The 21,264-nt window shown below is 42.8% G+C and overlaps 1 protein-coding gene and 1 pseudogene across 2 annotated transcripts in view; one reads left to right on the top strand and one right to left on the bottom strand.

Moving 5' to 3' along the window:
* The window catches only part of NELL2 (neural EGFL like 2), a 549,962-nt gene that overhangs the window by 193,889 nt on the left and 334,809 nt on the right, over positions 1-21,264 (top strand). For both annotated transcript variants that reach the window (XM_073573236.1, XM_073573234.1), the window contains exons 4-7: positions 2,734-2,907; positions 3,236-3,332; positions 6,802-6,874; positions 6,961-7,043. In XM_073573236.1, coding sequence (XP_073429337.1) covers positions 2,734-2,907; positions 3,236-3,332; positions 6,802-6,874; positions 6,961-7,043 — 427 coding nt within the window. The remainder of the gene's footprint in view (positions 1-2,733; positions 2,908-3,235; positions 3,333-6,801; positions 6,875-6,960; positions 7,044-21,264) is intronic.
* LOC141087802 (probable E3 ubiquitin-protein ligase HECTD2) lies at positions 16,068-20,478 on the bottom strand (annotated as a pseudogene).

Genomic DNA, 21,264 nt, shown 5'->3' with positions numbered 1-21,264 from the left:
TATCAAATCATGAGAAAAGGTATTTAAGGTGGCCACTTGCAAGTAGTTCTCCTATTTGAATCTCCTATGAAGAGTGGCATCATGGGCTCCTCAAAACAACTCTCAAATGATTTGAAAACAAAGATTATTCAACATAGCTTTTCAGGGGAAGGATACAAAAAGTTGTCTCAGAGATTTAACCAGTCAGTTTCCATTGTGAGGAACATAGAAAGGAAATGGAAGAACACAGGTACAGTTCTTGTTAAGCCCAGAAGTGGCAGGCCAAGAAAAATATCAGAAAGGCAGAGAAGAAGAATGGTGAGAACAGTCAAGGACAATCCACAGACCACCTCCAAAGACCTGCAGCATCATCTTGCGGCAGATGGTGTCACTGTGCATCGGTCAACAATACAGCGCACTTTGCACAAGGAGAAGCTTTATGGAGAGTGATGCGAAAGAAGCCATTTCTGCAAGCACGCCACAAACAGAGTCGCCTGAGGTATGCAAAAGCACATTTGGACAAGCCAGTTACAGTTTGGAAGAAGGTCCTGTGGACTGATGAAACAAAGATTGAGTCGTTTGGTCATACAAAAAGGCGTTATGCATGGAGGCTAAAAAACACAGCATTCCAAGACAAACACTTGCTACCCACAGTAAAATTTGGTGGAGGTTCCATCATGCATTGGGGCTGTGTGGCCAATGCCGGCACCGGGAATCTTGTTAAAGTTGAGGGTCGCATGGATTCAACTCAGTATCAGCAGATTCTTGATAATAATGTGCAAGAATCAGTGACGAAGTTGAAGTTACGCAGGGGATGGATATTTCAGCAAGACAATGATCCAAAACACCGCTCCAAATCTACTCAGGCATTCATGCAGAGGAACAATTACAATGTTCTGGAATGGCCATCCCAGTCCCCAGACCTGAATATCATTGAACACCTGTGGGATGATTTGAAGCCGGCTGTCCATGCTCGGCGACCATCAAACTTAACTGAACTGGAATTGTTTTGTAAACAGGAATGGTCACAAATACCTTCATCCAGGATCCAGGAACTCATTAATAGCTACAGGAAGCGACTAGAGGCTGTTATTTTTGCAAAAGGAGGATCTACGAAATATTAATGTCACTTTTATGTTGAGGTGCCCATACTTTTGCACGGGTCAAATTTTGTTTAAATGCAGATTGCACATTTTCTGTTAGTACAATAAACCTCATTTGAATCCAGAAATATAACTGAGTCCATCAGTTATTAGATATATGAAACTGAAATAGCTGTTGCAAAAACCAAAATTGTTATAAAGAAAAAAGGTTAACATTAATAGGGGTGCCCAAACTTTAACATATGACTGTATATATATATATATATATATATATATACAGGATGGGCCACTTATATGGATACACCTAAGTGAAATGGGAATGGTTGGTGATATCAACTTCCTGTTTGTGGCACATTAGTATATGGGAGGGGGGAAACTTTTCAAGATGGGTGGTGACCATGGCGACCATTTTGAAGTCCACCATTTTGCATCCAACTTTATTTTTTTCATTGGGAAGAGGGTCATGTGACACATTAAGCCTATTGAGAATTTCACAAGAAAAACAATGGTATGCTTGGTTTTAGCGTAACTTTATTCTTTCATGAGTTATTTACAAGTTTTTCTTTGTTTACAGCCAATGACGTCGCAGAGGTTAACATGTGAGGCGTGGATAGAAATTGGGTATGATGTCTGGTAAACACAGTACATAGGGTCATTGCAGCAGATTTCAATGCGAGACACCCTACGCAAGAAAACTGTCACCATTTCCATTTTATTTAGGTATATCCATGTAAATGGCCCACCCAAAAAAGTTTGCCTCATCAGTGAACATACTGTTCTGTGTAAACTGAGGGTCCTGTTCCAATTTTTGTTCTTCATCGATGGGGAAAATCAGTTGCTTTATAATGATTCTTTTGCTGCAATAGAAATAGTCTCTCTTTGCGCTGACTCCAGTGATTGGCTGCATCACACTAACTTGTCTATTAGGAGAAACAGAGCTGCAGAGAGGAGGAGGAGGAGCCAGCCTGGACCAATGATGTGACAGAGGGTGTGTCTCAGACTACCTTAGTATACATCTAAGATGAAAAGAAGCCAAGACAAAAGCAAGGAAATAAATACCAGACACTACCTATACGTATATATAGATATTGTTGTAACCTGCAGATATGAATAAAGGAAACAAGAAAAATATGAAAGGCATGCTTCCCCAACACCTTAAATTGCTCTATCCCAATTGAAGCGATGTATTTTATGTATAATCTGTCTGGAAGTTGACATTGTATTCATGTGGTTTTAAGGAGGTGGAATTGTTTAGGAATGTGTATGTCATTTAAATATATAGTGATCCAGTTATTTTCTTCTTTTTCCTGTTTTGATTTTTCTGGTTATATTATTTTTTTTAAACAGTTTAATGAATATATTTATATATGTAGATATAAGATTTTAAGAGATAGCTGTATACATATTTGAATACTGAGTGCAACATTTCGGCTTGCACAATGAAGTGTAACTATTAGGGCTGCTTTTTAGCCTCTTGTCCTTGTAGTGCTGTCTCTACTTCTTTGCCTTATTGATGTGTGTATGTATATATATATATATATATATATATACACAGTATAATAGCTTTGGCCTTGGAATAACTTGTAACCATAAGAATTGGTTACATTTCTTTTATTATCCTGTTCTATTTTTTGTGTTCCTCATCACACAGGTATCTTGAGCTTGAAAGTAGCGGGCATCGAAATGAAGTCAGATTACATTACCGCTCAGGGAGTCATCGATCGCAAACAGAAGTATTTCCGTATATTTTGGCAGATGACAAATGGCATAGATTTTCCTTGGCAATCAGCGCCTCGCACCTGGTTTTACATGTGGATTGCAACAAGTAAGGAACTATACAGCAGATTCTCATTTGTATTACTACACACAAGGGAGAAAAAAATTATAATTTCGGAGGAAATTGAAATGAAGTCCTGTATTTGAAACTGTAGTATGTGATTGACCAAAAAGCCACATATAAACTCAGAACACAAACTGTATATAGTCAGAACGTAGATGAAGACCGTGTCATGGCTATGACAGCATACATACCTCATCTAGCCATACCTGCAGTACCACAGATGACAATTAATCTCAAACTATACATGTAATGGTTTCTGTCAACTGTTAATTGCAATGGGTCCACATTGTAAAATGCGTATTTTGGTTAACAGGATTTATGAAAGAATTGTGGAAAAGCCTTACATGGATATTCCATCAGGGACAACCTTATGGGTTGGACAAAGAAACAACGCACATGGTTATTTTAAGGTATGTAGGTTTTGGATTGACGATTGAAGTCTGATCTTACATCTTTGTTTTCTCCTAGTTTTTTCATTATTAAAAGATTTGTTAAAAGGGTTGTTTGGCTGCAGTAGTGACATCACGTTACAGCTCTGGAGGCAATCACTGAGCTCAGCGTTCCCTATGTAAACGGTGCCAGCCGATGGGCTCAATATTTGGTGGTAGTAACGTCACCGCTGCAGCCAAACAGAAAATGAGGCAGTAGTAGAGACGCAGTACTGGACCTGGGGAGGATAAGTAAAGCTCAGTTTGTTTGTTTTGAAAAGTAACTGAATATATGGACAAAAGTTTCTTGAAACATTTGGAAAGGGACAACCTCTTTAATGAGTATCGAGAATCAAACTGAAGCCGAATATTTACATCAAAAAGTTAAAAAAGTTGTAGGAAAAGGTCTTTTGTCTCATTGGTCTTAGTATTATAGCACCAGTAATATGGGCCAGGACTATTTGATGTCTTAGTGGTAGGAGAAATGTATGGAATCTTGACATTTTCATCTGTGGAGAAAAAAAGATTGGCATCACCTTTTCAAGTCATTGACAGCTGATTATATACATTTTGTGATCTAGGTAAAATGAGTTATTGTATAAACAGTGATTGATTAGAAAAAAATCATATAATGTTTTCCTATTACTTGCAACTAGGGTTGATCAGTGCACTCAGTATTATTGTAGTTCTTTCAGACCAAGAAAATGTTGCAATAAATGTCTTCCTCCATTATTCAGCATGTGCCCTCTTTGTTTCCTCTTTCATTACTCCAGGGAAAGGCAAACAGAAATAAGTGATTCATCTACTTGGTGTTCTTCCACACTGTCCTATCTCTATTAAGTCATCCTGCTTCGGTTGTCAAACATAGCTGGCATATCTCTTATTATTCCTTTATCTGAAATACTGCTAGTATCTTTGTACATGTTTTTTTGTCCCATTTATTGGCCGTAAATGACCTTTTTGCAACTAATTGCTGATAACTATACATCTATGGGTTTTTAAACTTGGCCAAAATCAGTTTTATATAAGCTTCTGAGTATGAAGTTTTTGTAATTTCAGTTGTAATATTTTTTTATTTTTAAAGAATTCAATATTTTTATTTTAATTTAAATAAGATTGGATGTCTTCAGTTACTGTAGTGATGTGTACTGTTAAGGTGACTATATAGCCATTGTAAGGGACCAATGAAAAAAAAAATGTCTGGAGATTCTTGCCCACACACTGACCAGTTTTTTTTGGGAACTTGTTAAGCTACATTTTTGATTCTCCCAACTCTACCCTGGTGGCAGTTCTCAGGGGACAGGAACATTGGGAAGTTTGGATTTCACTGTGCCTACTTCTTTGTTCCTTGGAAAATAAGTCACTACCATCTTATCTCCTTAGAGTAAAGAAGCCCTTGAATAAAAATTTTATTTGAATAAATCTGTGTATATGTGTATATAGTGTAGTTTGTGTGTTAGTTCTGTATTCTCCCCTACCACTGCGCTCTCCAGTGTCTAGAGTTGTTCCACTTCTCTTCCCAGTGATGTCACCTCTCTTCAGACTACAGGTCACACTACCCTCTGCGTGTCCCAGAAGTGGCTTTTGATTTTGCATTAGAAGGCTACAGAGCATCAGAACACAGCTCCATAGGTTAGACAGTAAAAGAGACTTCAAGATTATGCATAGAGCATAGAGTGAGCCTTATAGTCTGAAGGGTAGTGACATCACTGAGAAGAGAGCAGTGCTGGATCCTGGAGAAGGAGGAGGTTGGCGAGAATATTAATGTACACACTACACACCATACACAAATGTAGTAAAGAAAATAAAGCTTCATGAGACGGATTCTTTAAATGGTAAGTTACTTACTTTCACTAGTCTTACTACTTACTACTCTAGTCCAATTAGCACTGTCTATGCATTGGAGAATGGGGCCGGTCATCTCACTGACATTTAGGTACAGTATAACTTTTAACTGGTACGAATCTGCAACTCAGGACTAGGGTAGATGGGGGAGAAACTGACCCTGCACTAGGACTAGGCTGAAACCCTACGATGGAGTGGGCGACCTATTCCTTGTGAATAGACCCACCGACGTTTCCTAGACTAAACTCAAATGAAGACCTATAGGTAGGGGGAAGGGAACCCCTGAGAAGTCTAGGGACTGGGGACAAAAACAGGTAACCTCCTAATAGAAAACTAGCGGGAGCTGCAGAAACGAACGGAAAACGAAAAACAAAACTGGCAGATCTAGAGATCCCAGAACTGCACAAAATCACTCTCAGAAAGCAAACAAGGCACTTAGCCAGAACACTAGCAGATTAACACTGTTGTCCAGCAAGGACTGGGAGGCAGGTGCTGGGTAATAAAGGGTGATACAATCACCTGACCTAAGACCAACCCAGCACCAGAGGAAAAAGACCAGCAGCCAGAAAACCACAAGATGGCAGATGGTCAAAACTAAATAGATTCTAACATTAATGTCTGGAAAACCCTTGATATGAATGTCTTATAGTGAATAATAAATGTACTACGTAATATTATAGTGTTAGGGACGAACAAATCCCTATTTTACACCTTGACTCAAAGAGATAAACTTAAAGGGTACTTAGACTTTCATAAGCAAACTATAATAATGCCGGTGTCTGTCTATCTATCTATCTATCAATCTATCGCTCTATCTATCGATATATATACAGTTTTGCTAAATCACTCTATCACTGATTTTTGATGATAACTCACAGCACAGAACGCACAAAATATATGCAGCGGGATATAGTAAACTAAACAGCTTCCTTCTCCTATTGCTGGGCTACCATCTTTAACACACCAAAAAGGAGCATATGATTTTACAGAGCGCACTCCCGCACTGAAGACAGCAGATAAGACTGATGAGCGGCATACTGCATAATTTAATGTAGCCTACAGCACAGATTTTGGGTGGTCCGTGCTGCGTTTTATCATCAAAAACCACTAATAAAATGATATAGAAGAACGATTATATCATAGAGTCCTGCCTAAAATCATTATCATTTCCTTGTGAAAGAGGAGACATGCATTAATATTGTTCTCTTATGATATATTGTTTGTTCTAATTACATAGCTTCTATGTAAAATCTTTTGTGGACATATATGCTGAAAACACAAACAATTAATCCTGCTATTCTTGATTTATACATTTCCTGTTGTTATCTGGAATGTATTTTTAATATGTTTATACTAATTAATTTCCATCAATTTCACTGGCATGAATTCATTAAAAGAAAAATCAATACATACCCTTCAGGGAAAGGCAAATCATGTTATTTAACTTATAGGCTGTTTTCTATTACCGTATGTGCTACTCATATCTTAATGGGATACAGTTACACAGATGTAAAATGATTTTATGGGAAAAATTGTATTGTGCAGTGCATGACGGCTTCCTTTGTACAAAGTAGCATAATGTTTACACTCAGTGTCATTGTTGCAGGGGATCATGCAAGATCTACAGATCGTTATCATGCCTCAAGGATTTATTTCCCAGTGTCCTGATCTAAATCGCAGTATGTATATCTCTTCGTGTTTTCTAAAAGGGTGAGGTCTGATTCCCGAAATGGTCAAACTGAAGTTTCAATCTTTATTATTTCAGCATGTCCGACATGCAATGACTTTCATGGATTAGTGCAGAAAATCATGGAATTACAAGACATTTTGGCAAAAACATCAGCAAAGGTACAATTTTATTTTTTTTTTTATATTTTTTCCAACAAAAGTATTTTTATTGCTTAAAACTGATATTTTTTGGCTGACTTGAGACTCATTTTCCTACGACATTTATAGAGAGATGGAACATCTTACAATAGGCTTTACAGGTTTTCGCAATCTCTGTTTCAGATCAGAGTCAGAGGATAAAATATCAAATAAAACTGTTGCACTTTCATTTCTAGCAACACACTTAAAATGATGAAATTGTGCAGGAGAAAGTGTTTTAGGTTATTGCACAGCACAACACTCGTATGGTGTCTACTATATACAGTATGCGGCATTCTGAATTGTTTGTAAAAACTATCTAACATAGACAAGATGCAAATATTCCACTAGAAATGGGTTAGTCTTCAGTTTATAGAAACATATTTAGGCCGGGGTCACACTTGCGAAAAACTCGCGCGAGTCTCTCGCCTCAATACCCAGCACTGCCGCCGGCACTCGGGACCGGAGTGTGCGGCTCCATGTATTTCTATGCAGCTGAGCACTCTGGTCCCGAGTGCCTGCGGCAGTGCCGGGTATTGAGACACAAGTGTGACCCCGGCCTTAGGGTATGTGCACACGCTGCGGATTCTGCTGTGGATCCGCAGCGGATTTGGCCTCGCCGGATTCGCAGCAGTTCCACAGACAGTACCATGTAAGTCTATGGGATTTACAATCCGCAGTGCACATGCTGCGGTTTTTTCACTGCGGAAAAGCTGCGGTTTTAAATCCGCAGAAAGAATTGACATGTGAATTCTTTTTGCGGATTCCGCTGCGGTTTGACACCTATTCCATTGTCCAGGTGTCCAACCGCAGGGGAAAACCGCTGGCCAATTTACCTGCAGTTTTACCTGCGGATCTGCACGGAAAAATCCGCTGGTGAATCCACAGCGTGTGCACATAGCCTTATGCTAGGACTAAACTCTGCGTGACAATGAAATCAAAGTGAAAACTTGCAACTTTGGATGCAATGATGTCCTATGTTGTCACGTTGCAACCTGTGACATACTGTGATTTTCTGTCTCTGGTCGTAATGCCATGGGCTTCAATGCTGTTTTTGCTTCAATTGCTGTTTTTTCACAGCAAAATCAGAGAATTAACATACTTGTAGCCACACAACAGCAAGTTGCAGTTGTCAGAAAACTGCTGTCGCACAACACATCACTGTGTACCCCCCATCCTTATAGGTTAATGATTATATAGAAATTAGAGTAAAAAGAGAATGTGATAAATGATGAAAAGATAGAGTTGATAATTAATTATACATATATTTAGGTCCAAAAATAACACATATTCATCTAAACCCCAGCAAGATATGACTTGATCTGTAATATAGACCTCAGTAGAAAAGGACACTTAGTAATAAAGATATTTGCTGCTGTAGATTCTGTATGATTTTACATAAAATGTCATCTGCCACTAGATACAATAGCAACTATGCCTGAAGGTTTTGACATACAGTACATCACCTAATGTTCATTTTATAGCAATGTTTTCTCCAGTTGATATTTCAGCAGTGTCCTGCTATATAGAGAATTATGCTACTATAGTATTGTATGCACACAATGGCAGAACTCCTGAATTCAGTTATGTAGAGGAATAAACAGCTGACAGTCAGCCAGTCCTGCAGTCACCAGCGGTCAATGCTTCACAGCTTGGAATACCCAAAAAGTGAATGATAAAATGTCATAAACAGTAATGTATTCATTATAGAATGTAAAGGGACAGGAGGGTAATGGCTGGAAAATTATTATAACTTCTGAAGGTATTTATGAGTTATTTTTACATCATGGTAATGCATTATACAGCATTTAACATCTTCATTTTTAACTTCTTCATTTGGTAAGAATAATCTCTAACTATAAAAAAAAAAACCCTAAATCTATTATGATCACTACATCATAAATCTGAAAGGATGAGTAAATTGACCTATTAGCTCAGATACATATTGTTGACTACTGGCTGCTTTGTATTGTATTTATAGAGGTATTCTCATGTTATTATATTGATTTAGTTAGTTAGAATCATGAAAATGAGCAAGTTTGCATTTGACTTTCTTTTTTCTGTTTGCTTTCATTCTCCTGCTTGTGAGAGCTTACATTTTACAAATTGTACAGCTTATTTCCATGGAGATTGGCCACCAGCCTCCAAACATCCCAGTCATCTCTCTCCAGCCTATTGATTTCTATACAGCAGTTAGCTGCTCACCTCCCTCCCCCTCCCTCTCAGCTCCTGACACAGCTCTTATCAGTCCTGCATAATCACAATCCCCAGCACCCAGCAGAATCAGCAATTTCCACAGCAATTCTCCTAATCAGTGCTCTCTCTGTCCTAAGCTTGTTCAGATGCCCTGCTAACTCTATATGTAAATGTAGCGATCAAAGTTAAAAGTAGGACCCCAACTGCCAACATATTGCACATCACACAGAAACATTTAGGCTATGTGCACACGTACCGGAACTCTCGCGGAAATTACCACGAGAATTCCATTAAATTTCCGCGATTTTCCAGCGGAAAAAATAGCATTTTGCAAGCGTATTTAGCTTGCAAAATGCTAGCATTTTCCAAGCGATCTGTAGCATCGCTTGAAGAACTGATTGACAGGTTGGGCACACTCGCCAAACATAGTGTTTGACGAGTGTGACCAAGTTTTTACTATTGAGGCTGCTTATGCAGCATCAGTAGTAAAAGATAAAATGTAAAAAAAAATAAAAAATGGTGTTATTCTTACCTTCCGACGTCCCGCGCAGCCGTTCCCAGTAATCCTTGGCGAAAATGCCCGCGATGACGTCCGTTCTCACGGGATCGCGATGTCTCGCGGTAATTCGCGATGATGTCGCGCGAATGACCGCGAGACTTCACGATCCCGCGAGAACGGACGTTATCGCGGGCATTTTCGCAAAGGATTACTGGGAACGAGAGCGTGGAGAGAAGCGGGAAGGCTGCGCGGGATGCCGGAAGGTGAGAATAACACTATTTTTTATTTTAAATTCTATTTTTTACAGGGATATGGTACCCAAAGCCCGGAGGACAGTCTCCTCTCCTCCGGACCGTGGGTACCATCCGCAAATGTTCTGCTTACTTTCCGTATGGTGTGCACAGCCACATGCGGGAAGTAAGCGGAACAATGCATTCCTATGGGTGCGGGATCGCCGCGATTCCGCAAAATTAATGAGCATGCTGCGGTTTTTACCGCGAAGCGATTCCGCCGCTGTAAAAGCCACAGCATTAGCACAGCATTGCGGAATCCCATAGGAATGCATGGGATGCTTATTTTTCACATTTTCGCTGCAAAATCGCGCGGTTAAAACTGCCGCGGAAACGCGAAAAAAACGCCACGTGTGAACTCAGCCTTATGGTTGCAGAAGGATCACTAATAGATCATTCTGTCACCCTACATATCATGTTTTCGGCAGCACATCTCCTGTTTACACCTTGCAATATGCTGCAAAGAACAATAGTCTGGGTTCATTAATACTAGAATTGTGCAAGGCAGACTGAATGAACGGGGCTGCTAGAGTAAGATGCACCTAATTTATTGAAAGGCACACAACACTTAATAAATTAGTAATCTTACAAGTGCCATGTGCCTATTGTGGGGATGTGGCTCGCTTAGGTGCAGCGGGAGACAAATATGAGACAGGTTCTTCAACAGTGCTTGCGGTTTATTCACGGCATAAACGCACAAGGCAACGTAACACCAAACAAATAGCCTTTTAGCTCAGGCAAAATAACACAAAATGTCCGTAGTTGTAGACTCAGAGCAGGAGTCTCAGCACACATGGGAGGCTTAGTCCTCCCCACACACAACTCCCTGGTTCAGGAGCAGGCCACATTATAAGGCTGTAGCCACACCCACAAACTCAGCAGCTGACTGGTCACCTGACTGTGACCTCACCACAGGTCCTTCAAACAACCACAATAATAATATCTGGTACGCTTTACTTATGCCTTACATTATAGAGACAAGCCATTTATGAGGCACATATCTCCCATCAATTACACGACCCTTAGCCCTGCCACATACCTCCCCCCTCTGCCTAAAGCCGTGGGGCTTGGCACTTTCACCTACCAGGCAAGGGATTCTGGAGAGGGCATCGGCATTCCCATGTAGCTTCCCGGCCCTATGCTCTACATGGAAGCTGAAGTCTTGTAGGGCTAAGAACCAGCGGGTGACCCTAGCATTCTTGCCCTTTGTTTCCCTCATCCACCTGAGTGGGGCATGGTCGGATATTAATGTAAACTTCCGTCCCACCAGGTAGTACCGTAATGTGTCCACTGCCCATTTTATGGCCAAACACTCCTTCTCTACAGCTGAGTAATTTCTCTCACAAGGAGTCAACTTCCTACTCAAGTAGAGAACAGGATGCTCCTCCCCACATATCTCTTGGGAGAGGACTGCTCCTATCCCGACATCTGAGGCATCTGTCTGGAGGACAAATTCACATTTAAAGTCTGGGGCCACCAAAACGGGTTGCTTGCAAAGAGCTCCCTTCATTTCTTGGAAGGCTGACTCTGCTTCTTCGGACCAGCTGACCATCACTGACTTCGTCCCCTTAAGCAGATCAGTTAGAGGTGCAGCCATTGTGGCGAAGTTTGGGATGAACCTCCTGTAATATCCCACAATCCCCAGGAAAGCTTTAACTTGCTTCTTTGACAGAGGTCTCGGCCATGTCTGAATTGCTTCCACTTTATTGATTTGGGGTTTGATCTCGCCACGCCCCACTACATATCCGAGGTACTTGGCTTCTTCTCTCCCCAAGGCACACTTCTTCGGGTTTATTGTAAACCCCGCCTCTCTTAGAGCATCAAACAATGCTTGGACCTTCTCCAGGTGAGTCTCCCAGTCCGGGGTAAAGATGACGATATCATCTAGATATGCGGCAGCATATAGCTTATGAGGCGCAAGGATTCTATCCATCGCCCTCTGGAAGGTTGCTGGAGCTCCCTGTAGGCCAAACGGCATCCGGACATACTGGAAGCACCCGTCTGGTGTGGAGAATGCCGTCTTCTCCTTGGCTTCCTGTGCCATGGGAATCTGCCAATATCCCTTTGTCAGATCCAAAGTGGTTATGTATCTGGCCGGTCCAAGTCTCTCGATGACCTCATCAACGCGTGGCATGGGATAAGCGTCAAACTTGGAGACCTCATTCAGCTTTCGGTAATCGTTGCAGAACCTCCATTCACCATCAGGTTTTGGGACCAGGACAATCGGGCTCGACCAGCTGCTCTTGGATTCCTCAATGACCCCGAGCTTCAACATACGCTGCACCTCCTTGGAGATTACCTCTCGCCGGGCCTCAGGAATACGATAGGGTTTCACGTTCACCCGCACATGTGGCTCTGTCAGAATTTCGTGCTCCACCACCTTCGTGCTCCCCGGCAACTCTGAGAACAGGTCGCGGTTTTTCTGGAGTAACTCCCGGCACTGCTGTTTCTGGGCCTTCGACAGAGTCTCCGCTATGGTAACGGCTCCAACCTCCCCTTCTAGGTTGCCCAGCAAGCACGGAGTTACCCCTGGCTCTCTATCTTGCCATGGCTTGATAAGGTTAATATGGTAAACCTGGTATGGCTTCCGTCTTCCGGGTTGGTGGATCTTGTAGTTTACGTCTCCCAGCTTCTCCACCACCTCATATGGCCCTTGCCACTTGGCCAAGAACTTACTTTCCACCGTCTGGATTAGCACGAGAACTCGGTCTCCCTGATTGAACTGCCTCACTCTGGCTGACCGGTTGTAGACCCTGACCTGAGCCTCTTGTGCCTGGCGGAGATGTTCTTTAACAATGGGCATCACCTTCGCAACCCTCTGCTGCATCAGTGCCACATGCTCAATGACGCTTCTGTGGGGCGTGACTTCGGATTCCCAGGTTTCCTTGGCTATATCTAGGAGACCTCGTGGATGCCGGCCGTACAGAAGCTCGAAGGGGGAGAACCCCGTGGAGGCCTGGGGAACTTCACGGATAGAAAACAGTAAATACGGTAGGAGACAATCCCAGTCTCTACCATCTTCCTCTATGACTTTTCTCAGCATGCTCTTCAGTGTCTTGTTAAACCTCTCAACAAGGCCATCTGACTGCGGATGGTACACTGAAGTCCTTAACTGGGAAATTTGCAAGACTCTGCACAATTCTCTCATCACTTTGCTCATAAAAGGTGTCCCCTGGTCGGTCAGGATCTCCTTCGGCAAACCCGTCCAGGAAGACACATGGACCAGCTCACGGGCTATACTCTTCGCGGAGGAGTTTCTCAGGGGAATGGCCTCAGGATAGCGTGTGGCATAGTCCAGGATGACTAATATATACTGATGCCCCCGAGCTGATTTAACTAAGGGACCGACCAAGTCCATGGCAATTCTCTCAAATGGCACCTCAATAATGGGCAGTGGCACAAGAGGGTTCCGAAAATGAGATGTGGGGGCAGTTAACTGACATGTCGGGCAGGACCTGCAATAGTTTACTATTTCCCGGTGACACCCAGGCCAATAGAACCTCTGTACAACCCGTTCCTGGGTTTTTTCCACCCCCAGGTGTCCCCCCAAGATGTGTGAATGGGCCATGTCCAACACTTTTCGTCTATAGGGGCCTGGTACTATTAACTGCTCTGCCACCTCCTCCCTTATTTTCGTGACCCGGTACAACAATTCCCCACTCAACATAAAATGGGGAAACCTTGTGTCTGCTCCTGGCTCTTGTGCAACCCCATTAATGACGGTGACATTGTTAAAGGCTTCCCTTAGTGTGGGGTCCCTATGTTGGGCAGTCCCAAAATTCTCCCCGGCCACCCCTAACTCCGGGATGTCAGGTACAGGGGACCCTTCCTCTTCATCCCCGACAAGGACACATAAAGGAAAGTCTTCTGCCTCTGGTGGTGGCGATACCTCAGTGGGTTGGATTGGTTCCCTGCTCTTGCTAGCACACTCAGAACCCCTCCCCCACAGATCCCAAAACAGACAGAAATCCCGGCCAATAATTATGGGATGCAACAAGTCTCGAACAACACCAACTTCATGCGACTCGGTGCCATGCGCCGTTTCAATCTTCACCCTAGCCATAGGGTAGTCCTTTGCATCGCCATGTATGCACCGAACACCAATCTTTTTACCCGGGAGTATGTTTAGAGGAAAACTGGCCCTCACAAGGGTCACCAAGCTCCCGGAGTCCAGAAGCGCCATTGCTGCTCGACCGTTCACCTTCACGGGACACGCTTGTGGCCCCTTGTTAGGTAGCGAGTTCACACTGCAAGCTGGATATGCGTAGTATGAACTACGGCGTCCCATGCTGCAGTCCATCTGCTCGGTGGTCTGGCGACAACGGGCCGCTATATGTCCTGGCTCATGACATTTCCAGCAAATAACACCCGAGAGGACCTTGGGCACCGCCTCCCCCACCCCTTTTGACCTTGGACGCACCATGCCTTTTTGTGACTCCGCCCCCTGCTGGGACCCCCAATACGGAATGGGCTGCTTCCCCAGGGAACCTTCCATCCCCTGGTATCTCTCGACCAGCCCAACCAGTTCATCAGCATTTTGGGGATCACCCTGGGCAACCCAAGTCTGTAGAGGTCTCGGCAGAGAATGCACAAACCGATCCATCACAACTCGCTCTACCATCTGTGCCGGGGAAGCTGACTCTGGCTGCAGCCATTTCTGGACCAGGTGCAACAGGTCAAACATTTGGGAGCGCGGGGGTTTGTCCCGGTGATAGGCCCAACGATGCACTCTCTGTGCCCTGGTAGTCATTGTTACCTCCAAGCGGGCGAGAATTTCCGCTTTTAATTTGGGATACTCTCTGGCATCTTGTACCGTCAGGTCAAAGTACGCCTTCTGGGGCTCCCCCGTTAGGTATGGGGCCAGTACCTCCGCCCACCGCTCTGGCTGAAGTTTTTCCCTCTCAGCCACCCTTTCAAACACCGTCAGGAAGGCCTCAACATCATCCTCAGGGGTCATTTTCTGTAATGCGCGTCTTACCGCCTTCTCGACGTCGGCGGCATCAGCCCGACCTGGGGTTGGGGCGCTCGTCCTGCCCTCCTGGATGGCGGTTGCCAGAAGCTGCATCTGCTGCCATTGTTCCTGCTGGCTCTGCTGGAACTGCTGCCGCTGCTCCTGCTGGCCTTGCTGGATCTGCTGTAACAGCTTGTTGGTTTCCTGCTGCAGTGCCTGGGACTGGACCAGGTGTTTCAGCAGGTAATCCATGATTCCCGGCAGTACTTGTTGCCCCGCTGCAAACTTCACCCAGGACATGCAGCAACTGTCTCAAGTCTCTGCTGGGACCGCTGCCCGCACGTGTACCACCAATTGTGGGGATGTGGCTCGCTTAGGTGCAGCGGGAGACAAATATGAGACAGGTTCTTCAACATTGCTTGCGGTTTATTCACGGCATAAACGCACAAGGCAACGTAACACCAAACAAATAGCCTTTTAGCTCAGGCAAAATAACACAAAATGTCCGTAGTTGTAGACTCAGAGCAGGAGTCTCAGCACACATGGGAGGCTTAGTCCTCCCCACACACAACTCCCTGGTTCAGGAGCAGGCCACATTATAAGGCTGTAGCCACACCCACAAACTCAGCAGCTGACTGGTCACCTGACTGTGACCTCACCACAGGTCCTTCAAACAACCACAATAATAATATCTGGTACGCTTTACTTATGCCTTACATTATAGAGACAAGCCATTTATGAGGCACATATCTCCCATCAATTACACGACCCTTAGCCCTGCCACACTATATACACCTTACATACACATGTACAGTATATACACATAGAGCCCATACATACACTTGTATATTCATACACATAATACATGCATATGTATACACAGAGCACATACATACACATGTACACTGGCATGTAAATGTTTAAGCAACTTAAATGATCTCTAAAAGGCCTAAAGTTAAAAATGAGACATTTCCTTTTTTTATGCAAAATATATATCTTTTTATCTTTAACATTTTAAAAATTTCAAAAAGAAAAATGGGCCAATGCAGAAGTTTGGGCATCCTGCATGGTTAGTACCTTGTTACTTTCAACTTTTTCTTTAGGTCAGCTTGTTTTCTTGTAAGCTCATCCAGAGAATCGCTCACCAGCTGCAGCCTCCTGACTTTGATATTAAGAAACAACATGTTCATATCTGGTTTCTGTCTCCGAGAAACTTTATCCACAAGACTTTGCCGTGCAATGCTGATCATCTGTTGCTCCGAGTCCTTCTGAATTATGACTTTTTTGGCTGCAATGGATATGACAAACGGAAACTGACAGAATGAAAATCTGTGAGTGTTGCCATAGAATTGCCAGGTTTGATAGTCTTCCATGAGATCAATATGATCCAACGTGGGGTTATAGAAATCAGTGTAAGGAATTAATGGTGGGTTACAGAGCATATTCGCAGCATTTAGTAACGCTGACACTTTGGGATCCACCAGGTACATTTTGCAAGAGGTGGAAACTCTTCAGGCTTGGCAGAAAAGAGGCGCAAGGAGATCAACTGGAGCAGTCAGTCAACTAGTTGTTTAAATCGTTTCTGTGACATCTTTTTGAATCGGTGAACTAACAAATTGTGGTCGGCATCAGACAAGGTGGCAATTTGTCTGAGTAGATGAGCGTAGATGACGTAAGTAGATGTACTGCTGAATTATGGATTCTGTGTCAGGATAAAGTAAGCTCTGAGGTCATCTTTAGTTCTTGGTCATAGAATCATAGAATCATAGAATCATAGAATCGTAGAGTTGGAAGGGACCTCCTGGGCCATCTGGTCCAACCCCCTGCTCAAAGCAGGATTCGCTAAATCATCCCAGTCAGATGTCTGTCCAGCCTCTGTTTGAAGACTTCCATTGAAGGAGAACTCACCACTTCTCGTGGCAGCCTGTTCCACTCATTGATCACTCTAACTGTCAAAAAGTTTTTTCTAATATCTAATCTGTGTCTCCTCCCATTCAGTTTCATCCCATTGCTTCTAGTCTTTCCTTGTGCAAATGAGAATAAAGTTGATCCTTCTACAATGTGACAGCCCTTTAGATATTTGTAGACAGCTATTAAGTCTCCTCTCAGTCTTCTCTTTTGCAAACTAAACATTCCCAAATCCTGCAACCTTTCCTCATAAGACAGGGTTTGCAGACCGGTCACCATTCTGGTCGCTCTTTTCTGAACTTGCTCCAGTTTGTTGATGTCTTTTTTAAAATGTGGTGCCCAAAACTGGACACAATATTCCAGATGAGGTCTGACCAAAGAGGAGTAGAGGGAAATAATGACTTCACGTGATCTAGACTGTATGCTTCTGTTAATACATCCTAGAATTGCATTTGCCTTTTTTGCTGCTGCATCACACTGTTGACTCATATTCAGTCTGTGATCTATTAGTATACCCAAGTCTTTTTCACATGTGCTGTCACTTAGCCCTATTCCTCCCATTCTATATATGCTTTTTCCATTTTTATTGCCCAGATGTAGTACTTTGCATTTCTCCCTGTTAAAAACCATTCTGTTAGTTGCTGCCCACTTCTCCAGTTTATTTAAATCTTTTTGAATCCTCTCTCTCTCTTCTCTAGTATTAGCTATCCCTCCTAGCTTTGTGTCATCAGCAAATTTAATCAGTTTACCCTCAATTCCTTCATCTAAATCGTTGATAAAGATGTTGAACAATACAGGGCCCAGGACAGAGCCCTGTGGTTCCCCACTTGAGACATTCTTCCAACTGGATGTGCAGCCATTTACGACCACTCTTTGGGTCCGATCACTAAGCCAGTTATGAATCCACCTAACAGTTGCCTTGTCCATTCCATACTTAATCATTTTTTCAATAAGGATTGTATGAGAGACTTTGTCAAATGCTTTGCTGAAGTCAAGATATACTATATCTACAGAATTTCCTTGATCCACCCAATCAGTGATACCGTCATAGAAGGAAATTAAGTTAGTCTGACGTGACTTATTAGTTACAAACCCATGCTGACTCTGTTTAATCACTTCATTCTTATCCAGGTATTGACATACATGTTGTTTAATAATTTGTTCAAAGATCTTTCCTGGTATAGAAGTCAGACTCACCGGCCTATAGTTGCCTGGGTCCACCTTCTTCCCCTTTTTGAAGATAGGAACAACATTTGCTCTTCTCCAGTCTTCTGGCACTTCTCCTGTTCTCCAAGAATTTTCAAAGATTATAGAGAGGGGTTCAAAAATTTCTTCTGCTATCTCCTTCAGTACTCTGGGGTGTAATTCATCTGGACCTGGAGACTTGAATTCATTTAGGCTAGCTAAGTGTTTCCTCACTATCTTTCTGTTTATAGATATCCTGGATTCTTCTATTCCCTTAATAGGACAGTGAATTACAGTTGATGTTACATTTCGTTTCTGAGAGAAAACAGATGCAAAATAGGAATTTAAAAGTTCAGCCTTCTCAGCATCCTGTCTTACCATTTCATCATTTTCATCCTGTAAAAATCCTATAGCATCTTTGACTTTTCTTTTACTTTTGACATATCCCCAAAATCCTTTATTATTGCTTTTGACATCTCTTGCAAGCCTCAATTCATATTCAGCTTTAGCTAATCTGATTTGTGCCCTGCAGGTTCTGCAGACAGCATTATATTCTTCTTTAGATATGCCTCCCTCTTTCCATTTTATAAACATTTTTTTCTTCCTTTTTAGCATGTGCTTAAGTTCTGTGTTCATCCATCCTGGTTTCCTTAACTGCTTCCTATTCTTCCCTCTTTTCGGAATTGTTAACAACTGTGCTTTGAGAATTTCATTTTTCAAGATTTCCCATCCTTCCTGGACATTTTTGTCTTTAAGGATATCCAGCCATTGGATCCCTCCAATTCTCTTTCTGAATCCCTTAAAATCTGCCTTTCTGAAATCTAACCTTGACGTCTGAGTCTTCACAGGTCTTCCGCCTCTAGTTATCCAAAATTCTAAAATAGCATGGTCGCTACCTCCTAGGGTCCCAGCCACTTTTACCTCCTCAACCATTTCCTCCCTGTTTATAAGGATTAGATCCAAGGTAGCAGTTCCCCTTGTTTTCTCCCTTACCTTTTGGAAGATAAAGTTGTCAGCAAGAGAGGATAAGAATTTCCTTGACCTGTTAGTTTTGCCTGAGAGAGATTCCCAACAAATGTCTGGATAGTTGAAATCTCCCATGACAACTATGTCATATTTTTTGGAGAACTTGGCCATTTGATGCATAAAGAGTTCATCCATAGCTTCAGCTTGCACAGGCGGCCTGTAGTAAATGCCTACAATGGTGTCCTTTCCATTGTTCTGTCCTTGTATTCTTACCCAAACAGTTTCCACAGAACTCCCAGTCTCTGAAGCTTCAATCTCTGTGCAGATATACGCGTTTCTAACATACAATGCGACACCCCCTCCTCGTTTATCAAGTCTGTTTCTTGCAAATAAGTTGTATCCTTCTAGTCTTGTATTCCAATCATGTGTATTGTCCCACCAAGTTTCAGTGATTCCAATGACATCATATTTCTTTTCCTGTGTTAGTAGTTCCAATTCTCCTTGTTTGTTGCCCATGCTTTGTGCATTAGTATAGAAACATTTTAGTTTGTGATTGGTTTCTCTTTCTCCAATATTTTTATTAATTAGATTCTTTCGTCTTTGTTCTTCCTTTCCACTTCTAATAGCAGAGTTCTCAATAGCATTTGTCAGGTGTATGGCTTTTTCTGGTCTTTTGCTTCCCTTCCCATGTTGTTCTAGTTTAAAGCTCTCCTTACAAGTGTAGCAAGGCGACTTCCAAATACATGCTTACCAGTCTTCGTAAGGTGCACCCCATCTCTAGCAAGTAGTCCTTTCCATTCTCTTAACAGACTGTTAATTATTCCTTTTAGTATGGTTTTCTGGATATCTTGAGTAGTAGTTAATAAGGCATCGTAGATAATGTTCAAAAACTTTGTATTGATTCTGAAATCTTCAACAGTGTTAAGAGGCGCGTTCACATCTCTCCTGAATGCAGCATTTAACTACAGGAACAAATCAAATGTAGTTAAATAGAAATTGTGCACAGCTTTCCATTCTCCGGTGGCTTTTGCTTTGTCTAAGTCTATCTGGAAATCCTTTAGAGTTTTTGTTCCGTACTGGAATGAAAGGTTCAGGCACGATCGGGGCTTTCATCTCTGCAGGTAGTGTATCAATGGAGATTCGCTGCTTTTGTCGAACATCAAGGCATATGGGTGGAAGGTCTTGGACATGCTTGTTGTTGGGTATAACAAGCTGCGTAGGTGAGCATCTGTTCCCAGCGGCTTCTTTCTTTTGGTTGATCGTCGAAATGAAACTGCTGAATGTTGAGAACTGGCCCTTCACTGCTCTCTCCATGCCCCCAGCAGTGGCCACGCTGGCCTCACACAGAATGGGGGGCAGCTTGTCCCTGGGCTTCTCCGGGGGTCCCAGCTGCTCCTCTTCAGTCTGGCTGTGCAGAGACATTCTCACGGGTCTCATGCACAGGAGCTGACACTCCAGGAGCCCAGTGTGGAAGGAGGAGTCCTCCTGGCGGGTGCCCCTGCTGGAGACATGTCAGCACGGGCTAGCAGCTGCAGCTGCAGGTGGCTGGTGGCTCGCCCGCGGGGCACATCCAGCGATCTCCCCCTTGCACTGAGTTAGTACCTTGTAGCACCTTGTAGCCCTTTTGAAAGTATCACAGATTGTAAATGCTTTTTGCAACCAGCCAAGAGTCTTTCAATTTTTTTTTCGGGATTTTTATCTATTCTTCCTTGGAAAATTATTTCAGTTCTATGAGATTTCTGGGTTGTCTTGCATGCACTACTATTTTGAGGTCTAGCCACAGATTTTCCCTGGTGTTCAGATCAGTGTACTGTGAGGGCCATTGTAAAACCTTTAGCTTGCACCTTGAGAGGTAGTCCATTGTGGATTTTGACTTGTATTTACGATCATTATCCATTTGTACAGGCCATCCTCTTTTCAACTTAAATTGTTTACAGATAATGTTATGTTTGCATCAAGAATTTGTTGAAATTTTATTGAATCCATTCTTCTCTCTACCCATGAAATGTTTCCCATGCCATTGGCTGCAGCACAACCCCAAAGCATGATTGATGCACCCCCATGCTTAATGATTGGCGAGATGATGTTTTCCTGAAATTCTGTGCCCTTTTTTCTCCACACATACCTTTGATCATTGTGGCCAAAGAGTTCTATTTTAACCTCGTTGGTCCACAGAACTTGCTTGCAAAATGCATCAGGCTTTTTTAG

Source organism: Dendrobates tinctorius, unplaced genomic scaffold, assembly GCF_039654945.1.
Source record: "Dendrobates tinctorius isolate UK_male_01 unplaced genomic scaffold, ASM3965494v1 ptg000035l, whole genome shotgun sequence".
Classification (NCBI taxonomy): Eukaryota; Metazoa; Chordata; class Amphibia; order Anura; family Dendrobatidae; genus Dendrobates; species Dendrobates tinctorius.
The sequence above is the reverse complement of the archived record's forward strand: the minus strand, read 5'-3'. Positions and strand labels throughout refer to the sequence as shown.